Here is a 19,873-nt window from a genome sequence, read left to right as displayed (position 1 = left end):
CAAACTGTAACCTTTAAGTACTCTTTCAAGAAATATGTGTGTGTAATAAATGAAAGCCGTATGTATTTATTGACCTATTGCTAGCTAATTCCCTGATGTTAAGCACAGTTTCAAATTTTGTACTGCCTTATATCTATTGCTTATTTTGTGATAGGCATCAGAATTTCATAGTAAAGTCTGACTTGTACAGATTTTGTAGACTACCCTTGTAGTTAGAATTAGTAGTAAACTTAATGTATATTTACTTTCTTAAGTTCTTGTCTTATCCTGACATTTTTAATCTGATGTACTCAATAAATATGATTTTTGGTTTCTGATCCTGTGCTTGATGTGTTTCTTCCTTTTGGAAGCACTTGCAGAGTTCTTGGATTACAGTTAATTGATCATCATAATCATAGTTATAGTGTTGTGACCACTTCTGGTTTGTTGTTTATGGGCCAAACCCTGCAGTGATCAGAGGTTACCCCTGGTGGGACCCGGGGACCATATAGGGTGCCAGGGATCAAAAATAGATCACGTGCATGCAAGGTAAGCACCCTACCCACTGTGCCCATGCTCTTATTAGCATATAGAAACACTTTATAGCAACTAGAAAACTATTATTGTTTTTTGTAGAAAAATATTTAATTATTCATGTTTACAAGATTCATATAGGAAACATGTACAGAAACTTCATATATCACTGCTAATATCTTTACTTTTTCCTTCATAGCCTTTCTTGCTCACATTACACAATTACCCAATGTGTTTGTTTTGCTGTTTGTTTTTGAAATATACCAATCGTATATTGGTATACTAAGGAACTACTCCTTGGTCTGTGCACAGGGGTCATTCCTAGCAGTGCTCATGGCACCATATGTGATGTTGGGTATTAAACCAGGTCTGAAAATAAGTAAGGCGAGTGTTATAACACTGTCTCTCCATCCCGTAGCTCTGCTTTGGGGCTAAACTCAACTATGAATGAGCTATTCCCAGGACCCTTGGAGGAGCTGCCTCCCTGGCCCTTGTAATACCTAATTTTAGGGTCTGGACAGTAGCACAGCAGTAAGTCACTTGCTTTGCACACTGTCAACTAGTGTCCAATTAGCAGCATCCCATGTGGACGTCAACCATGGCTAGTAGTAATTGGTGAGTGCAGAGCCAGGAGTAAATAACCCTTGAGCATCCCCAGTGTGGCCCAAACCCAAAATGAAATAATACTAAATTTTAAATGCAATAGTGTTTTAACCCATGTTGGCAACCTAGGGACAGGAATCCCTCCAAAAAGGCATTTTGGAAGCATGTGCATTACCCAGCACCCAAAATGGCAACATTGCCTATGCATAATGCAGAAATTCTACTCTATTGAGTCATAACTAGGCCCTTGCAGCTATTTGCACTCTCTCTGCCCCAGTAGATTTGGTTACTGTTGCTTTATTTTTTCCATCATGGCACTTATAGGTGTGCTGGGACTACACCTCTGCAGTCTGAAGTTTCTGACAGGAGGCCCTCTGGAGGGAGTGGCCCTTCTAGTTGTCCAGGCCTCAGGGAGCTTTCCCTGACTCTTATCTCACTGCACACAGTTCAGAGTGGGGCTTAAGAAGTGTATCAGTAAAGCTAATGGGGAATACGTCCAGGTCATAAGTACGGAGTTATCCTCCAGATGACGCCCTCAAATCCTCAAATGTTTGGGCTCATGGTCCCAAAGTTCACGAAATTAAGTTGGACATTATACATGGATCAGTAGCAGGGTTCAAATATAATATGAAACCACTTTGCTTCTGTCAGGTCTTATTTCTGTGTTGTCTTTCATCTTTTTTATGTGTGGCCACACCCAGTGGTATTCCATCGGGTGGAATCTGATTTAGCTACATGCATGGCAAGGGCCCTACTCAATGGACTGTCACCATAACTCCTATCTTTAATCTTCATCCTTGGATCGCCCCATTCATATCTCAGCAAGTTTTAAAACTCCATTTTAAAGATCAAAGGATTGAAGAGATATTTTCCAAATAACATAATCCAGATGACCAATAAAAACATGACATGTTCCACTTCAGAAATTAATAAAATGCAAATGAGAACCAAAATGAGATTTTCACACGGAACCACCAGTGCTTCTCAAAGTTACTCCTTATTGTGAGCTCCAGAATTATTCATACTGTGCTCAGGGGTAGATATATGATAGTGAGGATCAAATCTGGTTCAGCCACATGCAGGGCAAGTAAATTCACTGTACTAATATCTGGCCTCTCATTAGAATGATATTTTGTTTTGTTTTGGGGCCACACCAAACAGTGCTCAGGGATTCTCCTACTCAGCACTCATCAATTATTCCCGGCAGATTTAAGTACCATATGGGATGCCAGGGATCAAACCAGGGATTGCACCTGGGTTGGTCATGTACAAGGCAAATGCCCTACCTACTGTGCTATTGCTCTGGCACCTTAGTAGGGTAATTTGAAACAAATTGGAAAGGATGCTAAGGAATTGTACCACTCATACATTAATGGCGGGAATAAAATGTGGTGTGACCACTTTGAAAAATAATTAACAGTTGGTCAGAAAGCTATTTACCTTGTTACTCAGTAATTCTACTTCCAGGTATATTTCCCCAAAAGAAAATATGATCACAAAAGCATGTGTATGAAAGTTTCTCATCAAAAAACAAGCAACCTCAAATGCCCATTAACCAGTAAGTGAATATATGGTATAGCCGTCCAGTGAAATATCATTATGCCAGAACAATAGAATATCAATCAGATTCTACTTGAAAGAATGAAGCTTGAAAATGTGCTGAGTGAAAGAAGTCAAGCACAAAAAGCCACAGATTACAGAATTCCATTTGGGAGAAATCTTCAGAACAGGCAAGTCCACAAAAACCCGGTTGATAAGTTTTCCTGGGGAAGGGAAGAGGGGATTTCCTTGAGGGGTGATGAAATGTTCTGGAATTAGTGTTGATGATTGCACAACCTCATGTCTTTACTAAAACCAGAGCTGTTTCTCAAGCAACTTTAGAGTGCTTTCACTAATACTCAACTATAGCTCAAAAGTGGCTTTAAACATTTGCCAGATGTTTAATCCACCAACAATGTGATTTTGACTGGTAATCTACAACTCTAAACTTTTCTGCAACAATAATACTAATTGGTCTCATGTTCAAAGCATTAGCATCTTTGAATTTTCTGTTGTTCACATCTAAGTATGTCTCAAGTCTCCTTTCTTTAACTAGAGTAATTTGAGACTGTCAAATAGGAATACCAGGTGGCATGAAGGAAAACATTGAGATAAGAATCTTGCTGCCCTCAGAAAATGAAAGAAGTGGGACTAAAGAGATAGTAGAGTGGGTGGGTTATTTTCTTTGCATGTGCTCTACCAGGATCTGATCTCCTACATCCCACATGGTCTCTTGAGGCCCCCAGGAGTGATCCCTGAGGTCATAGCCAGGAGTAAGGCCTGAGCACTGCCAAGCAAGCCCAATAAAGATAGATTCCCATGTTGTCCTGATAGATAAAATATTAAGAAATTGAGCATTTGAAATCTCATAGGAGGTATTTGGGGTAACCTGTCCTTAGCATTGCCCTTAGTATCTTAAATTTTGCTATGTATGTGCACTGGCTGATAGGTTTCTACTGTTTTTATTGCTATTATAATAACTATGAACGGAATAGGGACACTCCTTATAAAGTGTGCGCCTTACCTGTGTGAGACACTGGGTTCGAGTTGGAATACACAACAGTTAAAAAGATGGAGGCCAGAGTGATAATATACCATTTAGGGCACTTACCTTGTATACAGCCAACCTGGGATTGATTCCTGGCATTTCATATGGTCCCTGAGCATATAAAGTAATTCCTAAGTGCAGAGCCAAAAGTATCCACTGAGCATCACTAGGTGTGAACATGCCCGCCCCCCCCCTTCCGCAAAAGTTAAAATGATGAAAGTTCTTCTCAGATTCCCCTACACTCTTATCCTGGATGCCCACCAGGAATAAGGAAACTAGGGCTTGAGTGATTGAAACTGGGGGACCTTGAATCTTACAAACGTCTAGGATCAGCGATGCACACCTAGCAGGCACGATGATTGGCAAAGCTGTGAAGCACATGTTTGAGACTGAAGATGGTTCTAAAGATGAGTGGAGGGTAATGGAGTTAGCATGCACACCAAGAATGTACACATGGTTTTATATAACCTCTGAAAAAGATTCTGTCTTGTACTTGTACCGGCCCTTAGAAGTCGACGTTCGCATAATGCCTGACTCTAATGATTTGCCTTCAGAAGAAAGGGAACCAGGCAAAGTTGTGGACAGCCTGGTAAGCAAAAAGGTGAAATATGCTGGGGAAGATGGCTCTAAAAATGCTGGCATGGTCACCCATCAAGGAGAAGCCAAACTATCTAGCTACTTCATCAAGTTTGATGATGATTTCTATATCTAGGTGTATGATTGGGTGAAGACATCCTAGATGTCATCATGATCGGCCAAATTGATGGAACTATTACAGGTACAATTTCTAGATATAAAAATGGTAATTGAAGTATTGGGCGAATTCTAGATGTGAGTAATTGATAGGTTATGCTTACTATCAGGTTAGTATATTGATAGAATTAGCATTTTAATTTTTTCTGTGTTTTCAGTTACTTTCCTTACACTTATCTGGAAACAAATGTATTATGAACAACTATGTCACTAGGATATACATTTTCTTTTAGTAAATAATTTAGTTTTCAAAAAGATTTGTAGTGATATTATTTGAGCTTCATATTTCCAATTATATGAGATCTTATATGTTTCATTACATTTCAGCAAACTGTTGCTCATAATATTTTTATAACACTCTGTGTGCCCTTATGATGCTATTTAAGTGTTCATTAGGGGAATACCTAACACTCCCATTTGCACAGAAAGTTTTTATGGAGGTACTTGTGGCAAGATATCAAAATCAATAAGAGTTGGTGGGGTCAAAGAAGTGAACTTGAGAGTCAAATGTCAGGTTCTCCATGGGTGTTGGGAAGACAGCGAGAGGACATGCACGGCTCATGTTATTGGGTTATGCAGAAGGTTAGAAACTTTACCACACATAGATAACAAAAAGAGGCCATTGTCAGCATTATGGATCTGTGGGGGGATGTTCTGGGTTTGAGAGCCCCGCAATAAGGGCTCACCATATTCTCCAGAGCAACTAAAAGTTATCTCCCATAGATGCAAATCAAAACTACAATGAGGTACCATCTCACACCACAGAGACTGGAACACATCACAAAGATTAGAACAATCAATGCTGTCAGGGATATAGACTGAAAGGAACTATTATTCACTAATGGTAGGAATTCCATTTAATCCAGCCTTTGTGAAAAACAATATGGAGATTCCTCAAAAAATTGAACTCCAATATGATCTGGCTATTTCACTCCTAGGGATATACACTAGGAACTCAAAAATACAATACAAAAATCCCTTTATCACACCTATATTCATTGCAGTTCTTTTTACAATAGCCAGACTCTGGAAACAATGAACATGCCCTTCAACAAAGGAATGACTAAAGAAACTGTAGTACATATACACAATGGAATATTATGCAGCTGTCAGGAAAGATGAAGTCATGAAATTTTTCTATACATGGATGTACATGGAATCTATTATGCTGAGTGAAATAAGTCAGAGGGAGAGAGATAGACACAGAATAATCTCACTCATCTATGGGTTTGGAGAAAGATTAAAAACATTACTGTAATAATGTCCGGCTGGAAGGGCCGGAAGGACAGGCTCACAATTTGAAGCTCACCACAAAGAGTGATGAACGCTGCTATGGAAACAACTACACTAACAGCTAGCATGACAATGTTAAAGAATGAGAAAAGTAGAATGCCTTGTCATGGGATACTAAAATCATCGTTTCAAATAGAATATATATGATGATGCTTATATATATTTCTGATGTCAACAAAATACCACACATGAGAAAGACCCACACTCTCACTTATGGAATAGTTGATCAGTAAGATGACTTCCAGTCTAGTACCTTGAGGGAAGACAAGACTAAACGAAGAAGGTCCCCTGATTTACTAGGTCTATTTCCCTACATTCAATAAATGCAGCATTGTCAACTGACTGTACATCTCACGACCACACGAGGGCGATAAAGTCAGGCTAATGTTTTCCAATTCAAGTTCTGCCAGTCCTCCATTTAGTTAGGAGGCCCAAGAAAGTGATGCAAGCTTTAACTTTCCCCTTTTTCTTGTTTTCTTCTATAACCTCATTATGGGCTGCATTTGTTTCCTCAATTTTTGTTAGTGTTATCATTGTCTATTTTGGAATGATACTTTATTCTAAGCCCCCCCCCCCCCAACCCCTTTTAAGGAGAATTTAAAAATGGCTGCATGGGCTGCGGTCAGTCCATTTTACAGGACTCTGAGGATAAAATTAAGATGATGTCTTTAACACATTGATTAGAGGGCCTGCACTCAATGCTAACAATGATTTATATTTTAATTGTTGCTATTATTGTAGGCTAGACTGAAGCAGAAAGTTGTGGAGTTTTTTTAGGGGGTGGGAGAATGGACATGTTGAACACTTCGAAGTGATCAGGAACTACTTCTGGTTGTGTATTTTGGAGATTCCTCCAAGTGCTCAGGGACCAAACCCAGGTCTCCTATATACACAGTTTATGCTACACCCCTTTAAACTATCTATCTCTCTGTCTTCTACAAGTTTTTTTTTCTTTTTTGGGGCCAAAACAGGAGATGCTTAGAGGTTATTCCTCCTTGTGCTCTCAGAAATCCCTCCCGGCAGGCTCAGGGGACGATATGGGATACCAGGGATTGAACCCAGGTTTGTCCCAGGTCAGCCACATGCAAAGCAATATCCACTGTGCTTATTGCTCCGGGTCCCTCGAAAAGTGTTTTTTTAAGAAACATTCCCTGGAAAGCCAAATGCTCAGAACAGATGTGTTACATAAAATTAAAAGACTAAGGTTCCCAGAGAAAACCATCTACTCTGGTATTTGGGACCCTTTTTTCCCTCAATACTTTCCCAAAAGGAGAGTAAAGCAGCTCCGTTCTCCAAATTTCTTGCAAGGGTTCAGAGTCCAGGTGGGAGGTCAGGTCTCAAGATTAACAAAATTTTTTCTCAAATCAGACCTTTTTCTGTGGAAGTGGTGAATCAGACAGAGACAGACTCTCTATCGTGAGGACTACTTTAAGAAATCTGGAAAGGGACCGGGCTGTGGCGCTAGAGATAAGGTGCCTGCCTTGCCTGCGCTAGCCTTGGACGGACTGCGGTTCGATCCCCTGGTGTCCCATATGGTCCCCCAAGCTAGGAGCAACTTCTGAGCACATAGCCAGGAGTAACCCCTGAGCGTTACTGGGTGTGGCCCAAAAAACAAAACAAAACAAGAAAACTGGAAAACTTCATTCAACTATTCTTCATTGTTTTAATTTAAAAAATTCTCTACATTGCTTTCAATAGGATACTCAAAGATTTTAATGGGATACAGCTATTCTATTTTCTCTTTCTAAAGTACCAATGATGGCAAACACCAATTTCTTAGAAATGACAGCGATTTCTACTAAATTTAATTTTGGATTGTGTTTTCTTTAAATCCCTTTATGACATACAATTCTGATGCTTTACTCCCTGAATTTGTCTTTGTGTTACAAGTAGACTTTCTTCCTATTCTGGCTTACACAGGAACACAACTATTCCACAAGTGGCTTTTAGTGCTCTTTAGAATGTGATTTACTGTAATTTTTAAAATGTATGTTTAATTTCTATTCTGGCTCTGATCAATATCTGAATAACTATAATAGATTGACTTCCATATCTTATACAAACAATACTTCATTTTATGTTCTATTTAAAACAAATACTGCACCAATTATTAATAAACAGATATTTCAATGATAAAAATAAAAGTGTTTTTAAGAGACTGAAATGCAATTTAAAGACAGGAATCAGAAAAATAATAAGGCAAAACTCCTTCATGCTCTGGAAAAATGCCCATATCAACGGTAGATATACAACTATGTATATATATGTTTTGACTATGTACCACAATATATGAGTCTTTTCAAACCTTCTTTACTAAGCTTCATCCAGTTGAATTTATTAATTGGGAAAAATACATCTTTTATATCATCTCACATCAGTAAGAGTGGTTCATATCAAAAATACTCAAAACAATTTTTGGCAGGAATGTGGTGAAAAAGGAACTCCCATTGACTGCCACAATGATCCCTGAGCACAAAGCAAGGACTAGGAGCTGGAGAAAGTACTGAGCACCGCCATGTATATCCCAGACAACATGAGACTGTTGTATGGTCCAACCCCCGAGGAAAACAATAAGGATATTTCTCAATAAACAACATTGAGCTTCCATAGACCCAGGAATTCCAGGTTGCTATTTTTGGGGGGGGTGTCCACAACCAGTGGCACTCAGGGGTATTTATTATTCCTGGCTCTGCTCTCAGAAATTACTCCGGGCAGGCTTGAGGGACCATACTAAATGCCAGGGCTTGAACCCAGGTTTGTCGAATGCCAGGCAAATACCCTACTCTGTTCTATGGTTCCTGCTTAGAAAAATCAGCTTTTAAGTGACAGTCCCTAGTACTGTATTAATAACCATCGTAGGTTCTCAAGAATGTTGATTTCTTTCTGCTTTAATCCAAAACGTACACTCTTTGAGGGAGTGATAAATTCTCACTGGCATGATTCTCACTGGACTATAGATCATGATCATCTGCATCCCTTCCTGAGAGATATTAATTCTCTGAAGTGCGGCCTATACATCTTTATTTTAAAATAGATTTTAAAACAGATTTTAAGTTGTAAGCTTTTTTGGAAACTCGTGGAATATTTTTCAGAGTATCTAGCTTAGTGGAAATGATATTGGAAACTGATCATCATACTTGTTGATGTATATGTATTGTATTAGGTGGTGACATTTCCATTTTACTCAGGGGGAATTAAAACTCAGAAAAGTTAAATATCTTGCCTATAGCTCTAATTTATAAATATCAGGGCATGTTTTCAAATACATTTCAGTAAAGCACTCACTTATATCACATGCCCAAGCATACATGGGTAGTGATTATTTGTTTGTTTGTTTGTTTATTTTTATTTTTGGTTTTTGGGTCACACCCGGCAGTGCACAGGTCTTACCGCTGTCTCTATGCTCAGAAATTGGCAGGCTCGGGGGACCATATGGGGTGCCAGGATTCGAGCCACCATCCTTCTGCATGCATGGCAAACACCTTACCTCCATGCTATCTCTCCAAACCCTGCGATTATTTTCTTACACCGTAAGTTAGAACCATGGTCAAAAGTGTCATGTGAATATTGAGTTTCTTCCTCTATAACAATATTTCTTCTTATGTCTGGAACTTTATGAATCAGAGATTCATAAATCAGAGAAAATTCATAAATCAGAGAAAAAATTAAATGAGATTATGGGAAGAGAAGGTGTCTTGCAAATTGTAAAGTGTTATAAATATGTTGAGTGATATTATTTGTATTTATTTGCCATGTTAATCCTCTTTGTTAACAGTAACTGTCTTCATTTTATCATCTATATAACTTCCTATTTTTTGAAAACTTTTTTTTTTTTTGGTTTTTGGGCCACACCCTGCGACGCTCAGGGGTTACTCCTGGCTATGCGCTCAGAAGTTGCTCCTGGCTTCTTGGGGGACCATATGGGACGCCGGGGGATAGAACCACGGTCCGTCCTAGGCTAGTGCAGGCAAGGCAGGCACCTTACCTCCAGCGAAACCGCCCGGCCCCTTTGTTTTTTTTTTTTTTTTGTGAAAACTTTTATTTCCCATTTAAGTGTACATTAATGTACTTTTATTATTCATACCATAGCAATTATCATATCAATAGTTTGTTTACATTTTTAATTCTTTTCCTTTGGCTATTATCACATACCTGACATCATAATAATTAGCATATCTCTAACACCAGACAGATTTGATGTTTTTGAGTGTGCCCTACTTCCTAGCAAGAATGAAGTTGACATCTCAGAATATTTACCCAATTGTGTAAAATAGTGGCTTTTGGCAACAATATATTTATCTGACTTACTGAAACTTTCGAGGCTACGTTTTTAAGTTTCTTTGGTTTTGTTTTTCTAAAAACAAATTATGGCAACTTCCTACAATCATCTACAGGTTCTGGGTCTCGCTTCACAGATTCATTGGCACTAGCTATCTTTTACTCTAGAAGCTATAGAAGAAGTAGGATACTAGATTTGTTTTATTAGTATCTTTATTTAAGCACCATGGTTACAAACATTTTTCTCATTGGATTTCAGTCAGAGAAAGTATACCCTCCTTCACCAGAGCAACCTACCCATCACCAGTGTTCACCATCTCCCTCCTCCACACCCTCCCAACTGTCTTCAAGACAGGTATTCTATTTTTCTCACTCACTACCATTGCCATGATAGTTGGTGTACATATTTCTCTGCACTCACCACTCTTTGTGGTAAGCTTCATATCATGGACTGGTCCTTTCGGCCTTCATCACTATTGTCTCTGGATGTTACTACAGTAATGTCTTTTATTTTTCTTAAGTCCCACAAATGAATTAGACTATTCTGTGACTATATCTCTCCATTGGACGTATTTCATTTATCATCATAGTTTCTGTCCCAGATCAGCCACAGGCAAGGCAAACACCCTCTCTCTCTAGCCCCTAGTTTCATGTTCATACATGTCTAGGAAAATTTCATGACTTAATTTTTCCTAACAGTTAGTACATGACATGAAACTCAGCACAAACAATGGTGAGTGCAGTTAGAGAAATAACTACACTGAGAATATCATAACAATGTGAATGAATGAGGGAAGTAGAAAGTCTGTCTTGAGTACAGGCAGGGGGTGGGGTGGGGAAGAGGGAGATTTGGAACATTGATGATAGGAATGTTGCACTGGTGAAGTCAAGTGTTCTTTACATGAGTGAAACCCAACTACAATCATGTTGGTAACCAAAGTGCTTAAATAAAGATATTAAAAAAAAGAATTCTCTGCATTCTTTCTGTTTTTGAATGTGAGGTTGATGGAAATATGCTGATTATCTCTCAGTTTCTTAATCCTTAGGGTCTTTCCTTCCCTTATTTTGTTTGAGTCCAGACAAATGTCTCATCACTAAATGTAACACAGAATAACTTCTTGTTGCCAGGTCAACAGCTTCTTCACAGCCCAACTCCATCATGTTTTATAATTTGATTATCTCTTTAGATAGAAATAGAAATCCTGATCTACAGTGTGAGCATGTCACATTATCCAAACAGCTTTCACCCCTGTTATCCATCTCCAAATATTAGCCTGAGGAGACAGTGCTGCATTTTAGATATTTGCTTGCATGTTGTTGGATATCTGCTACCACATACCTTCCTATGAGCACCACCTTAAGTGAATCCTCAGCACAGAGCTAGGATTATACCCAAGCATAGCCAAGTTTGGCCCCCAAACAAACAAAAACACTAAACACTTTCTCTGAATATTGTACAATCACCCCACATACCGTATCTCCATAACTAGGGAAAAATCTGAATCGGGGTCACTCATAAAATAATCCAAACCAGGCTGAGGGTGAAACACATATAGTCTGGCAATCTTCTGCCTTGTATCTTCACCATGATGCCTGTGTGAACTGATGTTTTATTGAGTACAGAGATCACCCCTGGGTGTGGCAGTAAGAAAAGATAACTGAGGCTGTCCTAAGTCAGTCCCACCCAGGTTTACAAGTAAGACAATCTGTTTTAGGGTAAATCCAAGTTATAAACAAACATACAAAGGAGCCAGAGAAAACCTTTGTTTTAGCTAAAATAAGGTATTAGCTAACAAAATATTGCATTGTTCCTATAGATATTGCACTCCTATTCTTAGCATCATTAAGCTTGGGTCCTGACTGCTTCATTCCATGGGTAAAGTTCTATCTCTCCCAAAGGACAAAATATTTCACACTTTCTTAGGATTCATAAAGATTTCATTCATTCAAGTACAGAAATAATGTATAGAAGAAAAGATACAAATTGCTGCGGAAGTTGAATAAAATAATTTGACCTAAGGAATTTAGGTAAAGTTTTATTGAAGAAATGATGATTGATATGACTTGTGTAGAATTATTCAAAATTGACTAGGTTTATTTCAGAAACAATATAATAATACTGTAGCTGGTTTTGTAAAATTTTCTCAAAACTGATGTCAGGTTTCATTGTAGAAGATTAAAATTTCATCCATCATATTTGGGGGTTGGAGTCACAGAATTTGCTTGTGCTCACTCTGACCAGTCTTCATGGAAATTTGTAGTGTTGGTGATCAAATGTTGATATCGTTACACAAAGCATGTTCTCCAGCACTTTGAATCACACCATGTTCTCAAAATATATCCATCATTGACAAATTTCTTGGCAAACTATTCATATTAAGAACTCTTTAAAGGACATGGCACATGAAAAGAATTATTATAAAATTACATTAATTCTGTGGAACCAACCACTGTCCTCCTGCATGAAAGGCAAACATCTTACCTCCATGCTATCTCTCCGGCCCATACTAAGCACTTTTGAAAGGACATGGAGACATGGAAAGAATTATTATAAAATTACATTAATTCTATGGAACCATCAATAGAATTGTTGGTTGTGCAAAGGTTAACTAAATCTTATGATCTTACTCTAGAATTTCATCAAAGACTATACTTATGTAAAGGTATGGGGCAGAGATGAATTCCTCAATTGTTATTTGGTTGTGATGGTGTCAATTAAAGAAACCTTATGGGGCTGGAGCAGTGGTGCAGCAGATAATCTTTTGCCTTGCATGCGGCTGACCAAGGACTGACCACGGTTTGATCCCCAGCATCCAGTATGGTCCCCCAAACCAAGAGTGATTTCTGAGTGCATAGCCAGGAGTGTCACTGGGTGAGGCCCAAACCTTTCCCACAAGAAAAAGAAATCTTCTTAGTGGTGGTAAATTCTGATTACTGTTCTGAGAAAGATATAAATTGATTAATATGAGAAAAATCTCTTGGCAGTAGAAAAACTATTATTTCTGAAGTGTGAAATTTGGGAATAATTAATCTGGTCTGGCTGGAAAAACAAGGCAGTATAACTTGGAAAAATCATAAATTTTTATATGAAACACTAATCAACTAATACTAAAAAGGCTCACTAAACACCACAAACAAAAATATAAAATTTTACTCAACTATTCATCAGACTGTAGTGAATCGTAGCTTTTTTTCTTCAAGAATTGAAGTGTTTGTAGGTCACTTCATATCTTTTTTTGACTGTCCTATAAATTTGTATTATTGGGCATCTGCCTAAATATAGGTAACTCAATTAATAATTTAATTATTATTTGATACTATAAACTTGTAATTTGGGGAGGCATTAACTTTTTCTGAGATAACTCTAAATAAAAACATATTTAACAGTAAGAATATACCGAATACACCTCATAAAATGGTAGGTGTTGAGAATAGTTTGAAGTAGTTTTTCTTTACCTTCCCATTTAAATTTAAGAAAGTTTTGTTGCTGTTGTGTTTCTTTTATCAGTGCTTGTTTTTTTACCTTTCCTCTTTCAAATTACTAATTAATAGCTTCAAGACGGATTCCTCCAAGCTTTCTTTTTTATTTTGCTTTTTTCTCTTTTTTTTTTTCACGAGAACCACAGAAATTGAGTCATTTTGTTCTGCCTCATAAATTAAGGACAAATAAAAGTGGATGGTACCAGGAGCAAACAGTCACATGACTGAAGACATAAAAAATAATCAGACTGAAATACCAAACCCAAAGCCAACAACAAAATCAAGATAACCCAATCTACAACAAGCTATACACAAAGGGGATGCGTTACACTAGCAGTTTAGGGGGAAAAGTGGGGAAGTATGGGATAAATGCAGGGAATACAGGTGGAGGGAGGACAACACTGGTGATGGGAATGGCCCTAATTCACTGTCACTATGTACCTTAAGTATAACTCTGAAAGACCTGTAATTTACATGGGTCACAATAAAAATTAATTAAACAAAGCCCTTAGGAATTGGCTTTGCATTCAATACATAGTTCCCAGCTGGATGTTGAAAGGCTTCATATAGAGACATTAAATAGAACTTAATAGATTTGATTTTATGTGTCAAATGTCCTGGTGATAAAGGATATTAGTCTTTGAAAACAGTATCCGTATTATATTGTAATGATCGGGTTAAAAACGATGCACCTTTAGAGTCAAGATGAGTCAGGTTAATACCTAGACTACTGCCTTAGAGGTGATATTTTTTAAAATGAATTTAAGCTATACATTGGCTCCTCATTTGTGTACAATGGAGATAATAAGAATGATTTTTAGAGGTGTAGACCTAGTAAGGGCTCGTGAGATGTACACTTATGTGATCCTGATCCTGTTTCAATCACTGTTACCACCTGATGATCATGAGTAACTCCTGAGCACAGAGCCAAGAGGGAGGCCTGAACAACACCGGGTATGGACTACCCCCAAATGTCTAATTGACATATATTTATAGTTATTGAATTAAAATAATATGTATGCTCAAGGCATAGCACAATTTTGGACACATGATCAAATTTGTTTTGCCATTAGTGTCATGAGAATCACTATAAATCTCACTACCTACATGCCTACATCATTCTGTTTCGGTTCTTCTTGAGACAGAATACTGTTCACGCTCTTGCTAAAGCAAGTACCAATAATCAACAAAGAAGGGAAGGAGGAAAAGGAAGCCAAGTTAAATTTACTGTTTATTACTGCAATTTTAATAGCCTTCAAAGAATATATGAGAAGACAATCCTATCCTCATGTCTCTGTTCCTATTTCTATAGGTACCTGTCAGCTTGGCTGGGCCTATTACTGTGCTGGTGGTGGAGCAGCAGCCGCCATGTTGATCTGTACCTGGCTTTCTTGTTTTGCTGGAAGAAATTTCAAGCCTGTCATGTTGGTGAAAAACATTATGAGGAACACCAATTCTTATGCTATGGAGCTTGACCACTGCCTCAAACCTTAAACTTGGCAGATTATTGGAGAGAGCGGTTAGGAAGAGGGAAGGAAATTTTTCAATGAGGCATTAAGGACTATACCGGTTGCTACTGATCTGCTAGTCTAGTCACCTACCATTTGTATGATTTTCAATTCATCAGTCTTGTTTTGTTATGTTACTTGAGTCCATTTGATAATGAGTCCACAAATTATGCTGAGAAATTATGCATAAGAAATAATCTGAGAATAATCTATCAAAATGTTTACCTCGTTGACAAGGACCCACCAGCAGCTAAATCTCAAATAGGAAAAGGAATTTTCCTTGAAAAATTTCCTTGAAAAACAATGTTAGAATCAAGCAGTGAGCTAGTTTTTCAGTTCCTGTCTACCATTTCTTAAAAGCCAGGTTCATAACAATTCTTAAAGAGAGTCTAAAAGCTAGGGATGGAGTTTCCAACTCCATTCAAATGGCATCCTTGATATCATTTGTTGCCTTTGCCAAATATTCAGAGTTTTTCTTTCTTAGACCTTTCCATTCTGGCTGTAGTTTCCCCCTTCCGTATTCTCTGACTTATATTTATGAAGAAACTTGATAGGAAGGTGATTTACAGTAGAAGGATGGAACACAAATCAATATTTCTTTCATTTGATCTAAAGCCCCTTCTTTGTTTGGTTTTAGGAGGTTTGTCAAAGTTAATTTTGTCATCTGCCTGGGTGACTAGCATTAAAATATGCTAAAATATTCTCCAATCTCTTACTGAAATATTCCTCAAAAATGATTTGCTGAAGCCAGTATCATTTGCACATTAAATAAACACAAATTCACATTACAATGATAAGGATATTCCTGCTGGCTTTATATGAAATTTCTATCAGAATTCATTTTTATTACGTTATTCAAGCTCTGGGATTACAAAATGGTTCATTGTTGGGTTTCCGTCACATAATGTACACCATCCTTCACCAGTGCACTCTTCCTGCCACAAATGTCTCCCTCTTCCCTCCCCCCCCCCCACCTGTCTCTAGTATAGGCAATTTGCTTCTTTCTCTCTCACTCTCTGTCTCTCTGTCTTTTGACACCGTGGTTTTCACTATTGTTAATGGAGGGGCGCCTTAGGTTTTCCATACTTTTTCCCATTATATACATTTTTAGCATGTGTAAGTTTCTGTGCTTATTTTAAAGATTGTTCATATAATACTTTTCCATGCTTCTGAGATATGTTAGACATGAATTAACAAAGCCTTGCTACCATCTAGGGTTGATATATAAATATATTTGTAATTATGTGAACAATGATGCAAAGAAGGAGATAAAGTTACAGTGGAAGGACAATCACCCAAAAAAAGAGTTCTCAGAAGAAATCCCCCTGCTGACACCTTAATTTTGAACTTACAGTCAAAGAACATTAAGAAAAATAAAACAGAACCTATGTACAATTACTTTGTCCCTCAAGACCCCAGATTGTAGTACATTATAACATTTCTTAGTGGTCCACAAAGAAATCTAAAGGCATAAAATTTATGTAACTCCTTAAACTTGAAGGAATAGTCGTTTTTCTACATTTCCATGCACATGCATATTATTTTAAGTTGGCCCCAAAACTTTAAGTGGTTTTGCCTCAGGGTTTCTGGGCCAGTGAACAAATGTGCGTGCTCCCGTAGCGCCTGCGCAGTGTGCGCCTCAGCCTTTTCTGCACGCCTGACTAGACTTCCAGACAGTGGCAGAGTGGTCCCGGAAGTACAGAGCGTGCGTGCGTGGTCCCGTAGCGCCTGCGCACTGTGCACCACAGCCTTTTGCCTGCAGGCCTGACTAGACTTCCAGTCCGCAGCCGCTGTGGTCCCGGAAGTGCAGAGTGCGCATGCGCCGTGGTCCCGGAAGTGCAGAGTGCGCATGCGCCGTGGTCCCGGAAGTGCAGAGTGCGCATGCGCCGTGGTCTCGGAAGTACAGAGCGTGCATTCGTGCTCCAGTCCTACCTCTGCCATTTCCTGCACAACTCGTTCACCGCGGCTGCCCGGAGGGTCCAAGGTCCTCGAGCTTCGTCCCCCAGACTGCCCGCCTCAGCGCCTCCACTCCCGGCTGCAGGAACCCTCCGCGGAGCTGCATGCACGACGCGGGGCGTGGGAGGGGCCCCGTGTCTTTTTTGGCAGCGCCCTGGCTTCTTCCTCAGGCACATGTTCCAGAGAATGGCCGAGTTCGGGCCTGACTCCCGGGGAGAATGAATGAAGGGCAGTGCGTGGGCGGCGCGGGAGCCATCAGGACCCCGTTCGATCCCCGGACCCCCTAATAGTCGCTCCTGGCTTTTCCCACGTGACCCTCTCGGCCTGCTGCCCGACTAGACTTTGCCTGACTGGACTTCGCCTGACTAGATTTCCAGGTCCTCCAGCATTGCCCGCCTGCGTCAGCGCCTCCATTCCCGGCTTCTCTGATTTCACACCGATGAGCTCAGTTTAGGCTGGGAGTGGTAGTATGGTGCAGTGGGCAGGGCGGTGGCCCTGTACGTAGCCCACCGTGTTCCGTCCTCTGCACCCCGTTTTGGTCACCTGAGCACCCTACTGAAAAAGCAAGAAACGTGTTTGTTGTTGCTGTTGTTGTTGTTGCCGTTGTTGTCGGGGTGCAGACGAACCCGAGGGGCTTGAGTTGGTTGACTCCCTCCCATCCATCGTTTTTCTGGTTTTGGGGCCACACCCAGGGATGCTCAGGGGTTGCACCTGGTGGTGCTTGGGGGATCTATGGGATGCTGGGATCTAACCCCTGTGGGCCACTTGCAAGGCAAAGGCCTAACATGCTGTGCTAAGCGTTGGGCCCGCACATTGATTTTTGGGGGGCTTTTGGGCCACACCTGGCGACAATCAGGGGTTGCACCTGGTGGTGCTTGGGGGATCTATGGGATGCTGGGGTCTAACTCTTGTAGGCCACTTGCAAGGCAAACGCCTAACATGCTGTGCTAAGCGTTCGGCCCTCACATTGATTTTTGGGGGGCATTTGGGCCACACCTGGCGACACTCAGGGGTTGCACCTGGTGGTGCTTGGGGGATCTATGGGATGCTGGGATCTAACTCCTGTGGGCCACTTGCCAGGCAAAGGCCTAACATACTGTGCTAAGCGTTGGGCCCTCTCATTGATTTTTGGGGGGCTTTTGGGCCACACCTGGTGACACTCAGGGATTACTCCTGGCTATGCGTTCAAATATCGGCCCTGGCTTGGGGGACCATATGGGCACCAGGAGATTAAACCCTGGTCCATCCTAGGTTACTTTGTGCAAGACAAATGCCCTACTGCTTGTGCCACTGCTAAGGTCCCTTCCATTGATTTTTAATGCAGTAACAACTGGCTCTTTCTAAGTTTCTGGGGAGGATTAACATTTTCCCAACAATCTTGTTAATCTAAACATTTTTAGGTATATAAAATTTTTATTTTTTAATTTGCAACCTTTGGGAGGAAAGCTACAGTGACAAAGACAGAGATGCCGAAACAGAACATTCTCTGATCAGGCCACAGCAGTTTCAAGCAGGCCAGATCCCCTCCAACTCTGCCCACAATCTGCTATTCAGATGCTGCTCCTGGATCTGCTGCGAGCAACCTAGCTTCACTTTTTTTTTCTCAATTTTTAAATATTTTTTAATTTATTTAAACACCTTAATTACATACATGATTGTGTTTGGGTTTCAGTCATGTAAAGAACACCACCCATCACCAGTGCAACATTCCCATCACCAATGTCCCAAGTCTCCCTTCTCCCCACCCGACCCCCGCCTGTACTCTAGACAGGCTCTCCATATTCCTCATACATTCTCGTTATTAGGACAGTTCAAACTGTAGCTATTTCTCTAACTAAACTCATCACTCTTTGTGGTGAGCTTCCTGAGGTGAGCTGGAACTTCCAGCTCTTTTCTCTTTTGTGTCTGAAAATTATTATTACAAGGGTGTCTTTCATTTTTCTTAAAACCCATAGATGAGTGAGACCATTCTGCGTTTTTCTCTCTCTCTCTGACTTATTTCACTCAGCATAATAGATTCCGTGTACATCCATGTATAGGAAAATTTCATGACTTCATCTCTCCTGACAGCTGCATAATATTCCATTGTGTATATGTACCACAGTTTCTTTAGCCATTCGTCTGTTGAAGGGCATCTTGGTTGTTTCCAGAGTCTTCTGGCTTCACTTTTTTTTTTTTTTTTGGTTTTTGGGCCACACCTGGCGATGCTCAGCGGTTACTCCTGGCTGTCTGCTCAGAAATAGCTCCTGGCAGGCACAGGGGACCATATGGGACACCGGGATTCGAACCAACCACCTTTGGTCCTGGATCGGCTGCTTGCAAGGCAAACACTGCTGTGCTATCTCTCCGGGCCCTCTGGCTTCACTTTTTAAAGGGGCCTAATTCGAGAGTCTGCATGGCTTCCTCTGATCTCAGCATCCCTCTCTCTTGACACTGGCGGTTGCACTCGGTAAGCGATTACAGCAACCACTTGGTCGGAAGCTTGTACAGTTAGGAGCCATAAATTGCCTCTTCAGTGAGGTCAGTGAGGTCCAGAACCTTGAACTCGAGCATGACTTTGCTCACTTGGTCAAAGTAGGCGAAGATGGCTTCCAGCAGCCGCATCTGGAGCTGGAACACCTCAGGGTCTCTCAGGTCTTCGGAAACCTTCACCCATGGTGTGATGTCCTTCCTTTGTGGCAGTGTCCCCATCGGCAGGGCCTCAAAACCAACCGTGTCACTCTGTGGTGGCCTGGAACTGCTCTCAGCAATTTTTAGAAAAATTATCTTGGTCTATATTTGGGAGCGTCCCACTGCATAATACCTGCACGAATGTTCATTTCCCTGATGAGCCAGTCTTTATTTTATGGACTGCAGAAAAGCCAGAGGGTCCGAGAGCTACCTGGATCACCAAGAGTCAGAA

At 40.2% G+C, this 19,873-nt stretch overlaps 1 protein-coding gene and 1 pseudogene across 1 annotated transcript; one reads left to right on the top strand and one right to left on the bottom strand.

Annotated features, from left to right (window-relative positions):
* Positions 1–4,028: 4,028 nt before the first annotated feature.
* LOC125999569 (spindlin-W-like) lies at positions 4,029–4,415 on the top strand (the record flags this gene model as incomplete). Its single annotated transcript, XM_049767650.1, has 1 exon — positions 4,029–4,415. A coding segment is annotated over one exon (387 nt), but the record flags the coding sequence as incomplete, so codon positions are not given.
* Positions 4,416–19,332: 14,917 nt separating this feature from the next.
* On the bottom strand, positions 19,333–19,662 carry LOC125999558 (developmental pluripotency-associated 5 protein-like; annotated as a pseudogene).
* Positions 19,663–19,873: the final 211 nt, after the last annotated feature.

The sequence above is a fragment of the Suncus etruscus genome, chromosome X (assembly GCF_024139225.1).
Source record: "Suncus etruscus isolate mSunEtr1 chromosome X, mSunEtr1.pri.cur, whole genome shotgun sequence".
NCBI lineage: Eukaryota > Metazoa > Chordata > Mammalia > Eulipotyphla > Soricidae > Suncus > Suncus etruscus.
This window is presented reverse-complemented; position numbering and strand designations above follow the sequence as displayed.